Source organism: Sebastes fasciatus, chromosome 7 (assembly GCF_043250625.1).
Source record: "Sebastes fasciatus isolate fSebFas1 chromosome 7, fSebFas1.pri, whole genome shotgun sequence".
In the NCBI taxonomy this organism is placed as follows: domain Eukaryota; kingdom Metazoa; phylum Chordata; class Actinopteri; order Perciformes; family Sebastidae; genus Sebastes; species Sebastes fasciatus.
Genome location: NC_133801.1, coordinates 25,036,281 through 25,047,673, shown reverse-complemented (window position 1 = coordinate 25,047,673; position 11,393 = coordinate 25,036,281). Strand labels below are relative to the sequence as shown.

Sequence of the window (11,393 nt, the reverse complement as noted above, 5' to 3'; positions counted from 1 at the left end):
CTGCATTTACCCTTAATAATATTCAGACAGCTTTTGGGCTAAAGCTAACTCTTTGCTGTACATACTTACATAATCATCTATCAATCATTTTGTATGTTTTTTAAACTTTATATTGAGTAGACTCAGTACAATTTACATACTTTCTGACACAAATCCCACAGATCATCAGTGAACAATATGTCAGATCAAGATGAAAATGAACATGCCTTATTCAACAAATAGTGAAAAACATGACGATGGGCAGACTAAGGAAATAAAGCATGGTAGACGATACAGACCAGAGACTGAGACGGGGACCAGAGATATGAGGTGCCATCCGATGGACTTAGAAAACACAAAGGCAAGAGCAGTGTTAGGGAAAATAACAAGTGACAAATACAAATCACTGGCGCTACAGCACATGGTATCCGTGGCAGTCATTGCAACGGGCTGATTGATTTAGCCAACATAAAGCCTAGAGGGCTTTGGGTTGTCACTCTAAGGGGAGCTCATTGCAGAGGACAGAAATGCCACATTTCGCTCGTCCCTCCTTGTTATCAGAGATGCATTCGCAGCCAGAATTCACACACCTTTTCTGATCTGTTGAGATCAGGCAATCCAACATTAATAATCTTATTCTCATTCTGAGTTGATTCTGTTTGTTTAATCTTTCAAAGCTATCTGATTCTGGGGTTATCAAGACACTGGTTCCTGTCTGGCAAAAAAATATCTGGCTATAGTTTTTGTTTTTTTAAATATACAGTATTAAGAGAAGGATAGTGCATGAGCTCCCACTCATTCGATTGTGTGTGCATAAAAATTACATGGTATTGCACTGTCTCATACGATATTATTACAGCTTTATTATGTAAGACACCCTCATTGTTTTGTGAGGGTTGGCTGAGCCTATATACTGAGCATCTTCTGAGTGAAGTGCGAGGAGAAACCTTCCACAGTTTGCACTCTATTATCAGGCGAGAGCTCCTATACATACTTAGGTTATCTGAGAGTACTTGAAACTTGCACACTGAATACAAATACTAGTTGTATAATAGTCTAGCTGTGAGATGTCACTGCTTCTATGGATTTCAACTAGGGCTGTCAATCAATTAAAATATTGAATCGCATGATTAATCGCAATTTATCGCAATTTGTATCTGTTCAAAATGTACCTTAAAGGGAGATTTATCAAGTATTAAATACTCTCACCAATATGGAAGTGCGTTAACGCGTTAATATTGGGTTAGCTTTGACAGCCCTAATTTCAACATTCACATGTGGTTTTTCTATGAAACCTATTTCACCATAATTTTGTAAACAAAACCATACTGTTTGGGGGGAATAGGGAGTTTATTGTCACATGAGTTTCGTACCCACATCATCCATTTTGTCTTTACAGAGTTGAATAGAACGGTTCAGAGATGAAAGAGGTACAACTTTTCAAAGTGGGCAATGACGCAAGCACACTGTTTGAGTGTTTGTTAGTAGTCTCTAACACTGTGTGCACCAAGTGGATATTCCTTCAGTGGAAGGCTTCATCCTTAAATCGTTTTTTCAATGAGAGAAGCAATCAGAGTGACACACTTGAGTTTGTGGGAACTATTTTCTATGTTTGTGTGTATTAAACTTCTGCTCCCTCCAGTGGAAATAATGGATGCACCACACGGATGCACTGAATCATCACCTCCCTGTCTGTGAGGAAAGCTGAATCCACCAAAAACATACCTACTTAGAGCTAAAATTGTATTAAATCTTTAAATCAACCAAAATCTGAGTGCGTAATCTTATTTCTACACAAATGTATACACCACGCTTTGCCTTAAACCTGCAGTAGGCAGAATGTTTTTGGCATCATTGGGCAAAAAAATCCATAATAACCTTTCAGCATATTGTAATTCAAGTGTTCTGAAAGGAAAACTAGACTTCTACACCTCCGCATGGCTCTGTTTTCAGGCTTTAAAAAAATCTAGCCCATGACGGGAGTCTTTGTCCAATCACAGGTCATTTCAGATTGAGAGCGTTCCTATTGGCTGTGCTCCGGTTGGTGGGCGGTTCATGGTATTTCATTATATTTCTGGAAACATTTGAGTCAAGAAATAGTCATTACAGTAACAGAATATTGATTCATATTTGCTCAGCACTGCCTAGTTTGACCGCTTGATCGGAGTTTGTGAGTGATTGACAGCTGCTCAGAGATGGCAAGGCTCCAGCTCGGCTCTGATTGGTTGTTTTCATCTGGTCTGTGAAATCTTGCAGAGGCCATTAGGAACATCGGAGGATACAGAGACACATGATTTTTTTTCTTTTTCGGATTACCTGTTTTATGCACTACTGTCAGGATATAGTGACCGTTTTATAAAAATAACTTTTTTAAATCCTATTTATTCCACTCCTACCCACTGCAGCTTTAAGTGTAAATATGTTTTCTATCCATGAAACAGGAATCTGACATGCACTAATACATGCTATCACTCTGCTGCAGATGGCTAGTTGAATAAGTTCTCTGCCTGATAGCAGCAGAGGGCTGCATCTCATTTTAGATGTTGCCCGAGCGCTAACTGGTTAACCTTTACTCCTCTCCAGTGGGACACGAGACCATATGACATGTTAATGTTTCATATCCTCAAACACTTTAATAATGAACATGTCTACCCGAATTGACGGAGACTGATTGGACTGATGTCACTTCTTCAAAGGAAACCTGTGCAAGTCATTAATATGCAAAAGATGTTCATGAATAATCATGACTTCGCACCTTCTGTCTGTTCACATATCATATCTGACAACACAGAGGCAGAGAGAAGGCCGCATGTGGTTATTTAATATGCTTCCGCACAATGGCATCCAATGGCCATGTAATCATTCACTCAGTGAACGCAATGAAACGCAAAATTGAATTTGAACTGCATTTGAATTTTAAATTGAATTGTGCATCTCTGATATCCACTTAGAAAATATAGAATTATATAATGACTCATAAAATGAACTCTGTATCATGTTGCCAGTACTATATACTAAACTGTATACTGTTTGGGTCATTTTTGTTACAGTGTAACCTGAAATGCAATTTGTGAACCCTAACCACGAATGAATCAATAAGTAACCTTCTGAGATGTTGAAATACTTTGCACCACTCACAGTGGTGAGAATTCAGTCCTCGGAGGGCATCGAAAAAAAGTACATGACAGAAAGGACCAACGCTGCGGTGGATAAACCTGCACTAGTACCTGGTCCTGGAGACATGGAGGGGGTCAGTGATAAGCTTTTCTGCTGCAGGTGGATTCGCCACAGGTTTCCCCTGGCCCACAGAGAGGAACTGTACCACATCCTGAGAATGACAGGGCCTCTGGTAAGGATTGGCACTGTCTATATACCTTTCTCTGTCTGTAAGGGACTGTGTGGATTGGGGCCGTTCTTTGTAATAAGTTAATTTATACAACAGAAGATTGTTTGAGAGTGTTTGACAAAGTGTTAACATTGTGATAGCTCATTTGCAAAGACAGGCATGATCCTCTCAACAGTACCTCTGTGTTAAAAGTAAATCCCCACAGATTGTCTGAGCACATTCAGCATAAAGAAATAATCTGTATTCCAAATATTGACCTCTACCAATCCTGTGTAATAAATTGCAATTTGTGTTTGCTGTAACTTACAATGCGTCATCTGTGAGCTGGTATCAACTTCACCATCGTTGATGTTTGTCTTTCTATAGCTGCTCTCTCGAATCCTACATTACCTACTTCCAGTCGTGGTCACAATGTTCTGTGGGCGTCTGGGAAATGAGGTGATGGCTGGCTACGGATTAGCTTCTGCTGTAAGTGGTCATCTGTATGCTCCACAGATTCGTGGAGGCGAAATGACAGGTGGAAATGTAATTTCAAGGGAGAAAATGAAATATTGAAACTCTAAACTCACCTTCTCAAGATACCTTTACACTTGCCTCACAAGCCTGGTGATTTAATCAGTATGCATATTTACTCATATTGGTTACATCAGAGGTCTCAAGTGTACGTCAGACTCATTCAAGTATGTTTTATATTAATTTCAGACTATTAATGTTACCACTGCGGCAACGGGATGTGGTCTGGGACTGGCATGTGATACTTTGGTGTCTCAGGTATGCAATTTTGTCCTCAATTTCGCTGCAGATTCCAAATCCCAACTGTTCATTACACCCTTCTCTAAAATGATTAACATGGTCTGCTCTGTGCTGTTGTGCAGACATTCGGCGGTAAGAACCTGCAGCGGGTTGGAGTGATCCTCCAGCGGGGCATCATCATCCTGCTGCTGTTCTGTCTGCCCTGCTGGGGTCTGCTCATTAACGCCGAGGCCATCCTGTTATGCATGGGCCAGGACCCCGAGGTGACCAGGTGACTAACAGCACCTCACTCGCATGTAAAACTCAGTGCCTATGGCCATGAATGACATTCAGTCAGACAGGGTCGGCTCTAGCCCTTTCGGTGGCCCAGGCGAAATTCGTATTTGGAGCCCCCCAACCCCCACCCCGCCGCCGGCTGCTCTAGGGTTAGGCTTACGCTTTGTTTACATTCGTGCAAGATACCGTGGCGCAGGACTCCATAGATGGCGCGTGCACTACGAGCATGCACAGAGGCGTTGCAATATGCTCCGAAACTCCAGGGGGTGTACAAAACAAAATATTCTGTGGTCAACGAGTGGTACCGGAAAGGAAAGTAGGCTGCCTGGCAACAGTAGTAAACACTGACCTACCGCCAAACATTGCATTTGTGTACTGTAATTATTACTGTCGCTGACCTCCAAGTCAAAATTACGTTCTGTCTCTCGGTGCTTTGCTCTGCTCGGATTTTTTTTTTTTTAGCTTTTACAAAACGATCACTCATATTTGTTCACAGACTGCAGCAAAAAGCCTCTCCTTCCCCCAGTGTGTTGCCTATTTCTTTCCAAGTATTTAATGTCATGTGACTGTCCCTTTGGTCTCTCAATGAACAGTGGTAGAGATATCTGTACAGGCAAACCTGCTTGGCCAGTCTTCCCTCGAAAGCATCCATATTGAAATGAAAGGCGCAGCGCACGCAGTGGACGCGAAGTTACAGAATTTCAGATTTGCACGACGGAGCCTTCGCGCACCTCGCAAAAGCCGTGATGACATAATTTTCTGGCGTGCACACCTCGCGCCAGCTTCACTAAGGCGACCATTAACCAGGCTTTAGGGTTCAACCCCCCAGAACCATAGCCTCGTAAACCGCAACACACATCAGACATCACAATGGTTTTAAGACAAAAATCAAGATTTTTATTTTCATAAATATCTTTATGTCTTATAATATAAATAAACAATTGGTCCCCAATGTTGTTGGCTTGAAAGTGTTTAGTCAGTTTCACTACGATTTACACTTTTATTAACAAATAAGTAGTAATATTTATTTATTTATTTATTTATTTATTCATTCATTCATTCATTCATTCATTCATTCATTCATTCATTCATTCATTCATTCATTCATTCATTCATTCATTCATTCATTCATTCTTTAGAGGGCGACCAGCCCTAGGTGACCGCCTATATGGCCTATGCCTGTTAGCCGGCCCTGCAGTCTGAACCTGGTCATCTCAACAGTAACAAACACCTCTACATTAACATCTGGTAGCCACAGATTCACTGAGCAGATTCAGCATAAAAAAATAATCTGTATTCCAAATATTAATCAAATGATCTCCACCAATTCTCTGTAAAGATTTCTGTATCATTTAATTTGGCCTCACACCATTTCTTCAGGGTTGCTAAGCTGTATAAGCTGTATATACTATATACAATAACTTCTTCACTTTATTTCCCGTGAGAGGCAAACCTTCCTTGCAATGAATACATCTTTGAAAGGCAGTGGGAATAAAGGAGCCTGAAAGCACGACATTGAACAGTGAATATTCCCTTAAACGATAATTTCTTTGGATCTGAATACAGCTTTTTGATTTCAGAATAGCCCAGCTGTATATGACCGCCTTCCTCCCTGCCGTACCAGTGAGTTGCGACTTTTCTTTCACCTTTATGAGCAAATTCAACTTATTTTCAGTGATGTATAAAGCACTATCGCTCAAATCTTTATGTATTTTTTTTTTTTTTTAAATCTGTTTTTGTCTTTCAGGCAATGTTTGTACATCAGCTACTGGTGTCTTATCTGCAGAACCAGGTGCACTAATGTCCTGTAACACTTTTATTTCAGAGAATCAAAACATGTTGTCTTAATTAATGTAATTACGGAGGGGAAAGGTATAAGTGGTACTCATCATCTGCTGTTTGTGTACTCAGGGTATAATACTGCCACAAATGTACACTGCTGCCATGGCAAACATAGCAAATGTGGTGACGAACTACATCTTCCTTTCCTGGCTCGATCTGGGTGTTGGGTAGGTGTACTCACTCGTGTCAGCATATGGTTTTAAATCTGATTAAAACTATCACACACACTGATATCACCGCGTCATGTCTTACAGCGGATCTGCAGCAGCCAACACTCTGTCTCAGATTTACATCTTTGCTTTTCTGTTTGGTTACATTTGGTGGAAGAAGCTCCATGTTACAACGTGGGGAGGTGAGAGGTTTAATATTTATGGTATCCCTGTATGCTTTCATGCATGCTCTGTTCATCCTCTATGTTTTCCCTCTACATAAATAAGTTTCTGTCTCCCCCTGCAGGCTGGTCTGTAGAATCACTGCAGGAGTGGGGCTCCTACATGAAACTGGCCATTCCCAGTACATTAATGACATGTTTCGAGTGGTGGGTTTATGAGTTTGGGGGATTCTTTGCAGGTAATCAAAGTATATTGGTAAGACATTTGATCTGAACAAACCAGTTACAAACTCTGAGTCCTGACTTTCTTCTTTGTCTCTGATTATCAGGGATGCTGAGTGAAGACGAGCTGGCAGCCCAACATGTTGTGATAATGGTGGCTTTCATAACCTACATGGTACCAGTCAGAGCGTTATATTCTCACTTTAAAGGGGACATATTCTCAGGTTCATACTTGTATTTTGTGTTTCTACTAGAACATGTTTACATGCTTTAATGTTCCAGAAACACAGTCTTTTTCTCATGCTGTCTGTCTGAATATACCTGTGTTCACCCTCTGTCTGAAGCGCTCCGTTGTCGCGCCTGTCTCTTTAAAGGAACAGTGTATAGCATTTAAGGGGATCTATTGGCAGAAATGGAATAAGTATGCTTTCTGTGTGTAATCACCTGGATATGAGAATCAAATAAATATGGAGCGGGTCCTCTCTTCGTGGTGCTGGCCGCCGTGTTTCTACAGTAGCCCAGAATGGACACACAACAACTGGCTCAAGATACGGCCATTCGCCTTCTCACATCGGCGACCGTAGTTGTTCTACACGCTTGGCACACGGGAGAGGTTGCAATCTGCCACCTCACCGCTAGATGTTGCCAGATTTTACACACTCCACTGAAGCCCCTCCCAAAAAAGCCCAGTCTGCCGTGATTGGCTCGAGAGAAAAATATGGTGCACCTTTGTAAATGTAAATGTAAATGAGCTTTCATTGTCACACATTGTATTGTATACAGCACACAGTGAAATTTAGTCTCTGCATTTAACCAATGCTAGTATTAGGAGCAGTGGGCAGCTACTATATAGCACCCGGGGAGCAGTTTGAGGGTCCGGTGCCTTGCTCAAGGGCACCTCGCCAGTGCCCAGGAGGTGAACTGGCACCTCTCCAGCTACCAGTCCACAGTCCGTACTTGGTCCGTGCGGACACTTAAACCGGCGACCTTCCGGTTCCCAAGCCAAGTCCCCACAGACTGAGCTACTGCCGCCCGTAAAGGTGCAAAGGTAGTTCTAATGAGCCTGCATGTGACATAGGAAGGGGAGCCAAATCTGAATGACTTGTTGAATTGCATGTTTTCTGATCTAGGCAGCCCACAAAAAACTGACTGGGTTGGTCTTATTCCATAGTTTGTGGGTTGGTAGGCACTCCAGATACCCAAATGTAGGTGCATGATATGTCCCCTTTAAAAGTCTTCTCTGAACATGTCTCAGGTGTTGTCGTTTACCTTGTGAACACTCTCAGGAGCAAGCTCTTTTATATATCAGTGTTCATTTCTGATTCCTGAATGTATTTCTCTTTCCATATTTTTTTTGCAAATGCTGAATCCATATAGTTCCCTCTTGGTGTTCAAGCTGCAGCATGTGCCCGAGTGGGTAATGCTCTCGGGGCAGGAGACACTGCCGGGGCGATCCTCACCTGCAAGATGTCCTTCGCTCTTGCAGGTCAGTTAAAAACACGTTCTGTTGTTGTAGCTTGTATTATTAATAAATCAGCACTTGATGTTTGATTTCTTCAACATTTTCTTCTGTTTGACTGATTTCACAGCTCCTCTCTTCCAGGTAGCATCGCAGTTGTTGAAGGTCTCGTGCTTGGATGTAGTAAATCAGTGATTGGCTTCATGTTCACCTCTGATACGTGAGTCTCTACAGCCGCTCTCACATTTCACTCACTGTACGTTATAGTATAGTACAGTAGGGCTGGGCGATATGGCCTAAAAATAATATCGTGATATTTTTAGGCCATATCACGATACACGATATATATTGCGATATTTTCAAATATCCTCTAAGCACTTCATAAATGCTCGATTTAACCCTTTGATGAATACAATCACACCAATATGATGATTCTTGGAGTCCCTGCAGTATATGTCTGGATTAAAACCTTCTTGTTTATATTCATTAGTGGTTTCTGTTATAACTATTTTAATCTTGCATGCAAAAAGGGGGAAATCACAAGTTAAATCTAACAAAACAGTATTCACGTTAACCAAATAGTTATCTGGCAATACATGCTTTATATATTTTTATAAATACATAACACACACACCGTTTTTAATGGCGTGTAATAAGTGTAAAGTAACTTATTGTACAGTAGTAGTAGAGAACAACTGCTAAACGCAAAGACACAATCTCAATTATCATTTCAGGCACATCATCGGTCTCGTCTCCCATATGATGAATGTTTACTGTTTCCTTCAATTCTTTGATAGTCTTGTGGTGAGTCTACCAGCCAGCAAAATATATTTGCAGTATGACACCAAAATCAAGTCATATATGTCAAATATGACATGTGTTTTTCCCCATCCTAGTGTGTGTCCACCGGCATCTTCTTGGGTACGGGCAGACAGAGGATACCAGCTGTGGCCAATTTCATTGGATACTACTGCATAGGACTTTCACTGAGCATTACTTTAACATTCGTTGCAAAACTGAGAATTTTGGGTAATTACATGGAGTGGCCATGCTTTGTTACTTTCATTGACATTCGAGACAAATAAATGGCTGCATGGGAAGAAGCAGGTTATTATAAGTGAGGCCTGCTGTGCACTTAAATGGCTAATTTGTCTTTTTCTCTGCAGGTTTCTGGCTGGGACTACTCATTTGTGTCATCTTACAGTCCACCTTCTACATCACTGTCATCTTCAGGCTCAACTGGAAGAGAATGACAGAGGAGGTACGCTGCCCGCTAATCTAACAACCTGGATCATGCAGGGCTCAGCTGTTAAGATATATTGGCAGAATTTGTTTTGCTCCTCAGATAAATCTGGCAAATTTCAATAACTATTTTTATGAATAAGGAGAAATTGGCAGTTGGGTTTTTGTGTTTGCTTGTTTGCAGGCTGTGAAACGAGCTCAGAAAAAGACACATATGACGTTATTGAGCACAGCTGCCCTGTCAGACGACCAGACCGCGAGTAATGGGAACGTAAGTGGCCTGTTATTCTTAACACTAACAACATAAGTGGCTTTCATAGCTAATTTCACACTGTTATCAATGGGCATCTATTTGGTTTTCTAATATTTTCAGTCTGAGAAACCAAATATTCCCTTTAAGTAGGTCTGTCAAAGTTAACACGATAATAACACGTTAACGAAAATTTGTTTTAAAGCCACTAATTTCTTTAACAGATTAATGCAACTAGCAATTTTGAAGTTGTAGCGGGCTCAGTTTTAAAACAAGAGTGAAGGAATCCAACCATGTTATACTAGCTTGTCGCGAAGGAGGCAAAATAAAGCACCAAACTTCCGCTAAATTTTGGCGAGAAAAAACTTGCATGGCCATTTTCAAAGGGGTCCCTTGACCTCTGACTTCAAGATATGAATAAAAATGGGTTCTATGGGTACCCACGAGTCTCCCCTTTACAGAAATGCCCACTTTATGATAATCACATGCAGTTTGGGGCAAGTCATAGTCAAGTCAGCACACTGACACACTGACAGCTGTTGTTGACTGTTGGGCTGCAGTTTGCCATGTTATGATTTGAGCAGATTTTTTATACTAAATGCAGTACCTGTGAGGGTTTCTGGACAATATTTGTCACCATTTTGTTGTTAATTGATTTCCAATATAAATATATACAGTACATACATTTGCATAAAGCAAGCATATTTGCCCACTCCCATATTGATAAGAGTATTAAAGGCCTGACAATTTCCCTTTTTAGGTACATTTTCAACAGATAAAAAATGTGCGATTAATTTGCAATTAATCGTGATTAACTATTTTAATCGATTGACAGCCCTACTTTTATTTTTTTCCGTGCTTGTTATCCATATGAATCAACAAAGTAGCCTAATATAATACTTTTTCCTTCAAGTCAGCGGATGGCTACATGTCTGTGAGCACCGAGTGCCATGACGGTAACACAGAGACACAGGGTGGACATGTGGTCCAGCATGTGAAGGGTGGCCGTCTCTCTACTACCCAGCTGGTCCTCAGGCGAGGCCTCACTATGTTTGCAGCAGTTGCACTTCTGGCTGTCGGAGCGAGTGTGCACTTCCTTGTGCCCTTGCCAGAGACCCGGCCTTCAGAAGCTAACTTTACTTTGGACTGGATCAATACGACATATACCCCTGATCAAATTTTCTCCACTGCACTGGTCCCAATAAAAGGATAACCTTGAGATCCTTGATCATAAGATCATCGTTTTTGCTCAATGTCGTAAAAACATAGAATTTAAAGTCTGTCGTGGACTTGTTATCTTCACCAGAAAGTAGCTAAAACAGTGGCAGATTTCATGAAAAATTAAGTGAATGAATGGTTGAATTAATATATTGTTTTAATAGATTTTTTTTGGTCATAGATATTTTAAATGTTTAAGTACCCTCTGCTTTTTTCTCATCTGCAATTGTGTCATATCAACCTGTAACGCAGCATTGCATTATAATTGTTTTACTTAAGTGAAGAATGTTTTTACTGCATTTGTAAGTGTTACTCTCGGCAAAATAAATAATAGTGTTTGTAGGATTAGATGTTCTATTTTGTTGAATAAAAAAATGGCAGTGGGTGTTTACCCTTTGGAATAAAAGAAAACAAAGTATGCTATCTGTCCTTAGCTAGCATAGCCTAAGAAGTGTTCACATCTTAGTTCTAAATG

General features: G+C 40.8%; 1 protein-coding gene across 1 annotated transcript; it reads left to right on the top strand.

Annotated features, from left to right (window-relative positions):
• Positions 1–3,119: 3,119 nt before the first annotated feature.
• LOC141770425 (multidrug and toxin extrusion protein 1-like) lies at positions 3,120–11,334 on the top strand. The gene is made up of 17 exons (XM_074639905.1): positions 3,120–3,328; positions 3,692–3,793; positions 4,028–4,096; positions 4,201–4,349; positions 5,935–5,977; positions 6,102–6,146; positions 6,266–6,363; positions 6,451–6,548; positions 6,653–6,766; positions 6,857–6,924; positions 8,127–8,235; positions 8,353–8,428; positions 8,943–9,012; positions 9,105–9,237; positions 9,375–9,469; positions 9,635–9,721; positions 10,614–11,334. The coding sequence occupies exons 1-17, from the start codon at positions 3,161–3,163 to the stop codon at positions 10,911–10,913; spliced, it is 1,824 nt and encodes a 607-aa protein (XP_074496006.1). The 5' UTR covers positions 3,120–3,160; the 3' UTR covers positions 10,914–11,334.
• The last annotated feature ends 59 nt before the right edge of the window (positions 11,335–11,393 follow it).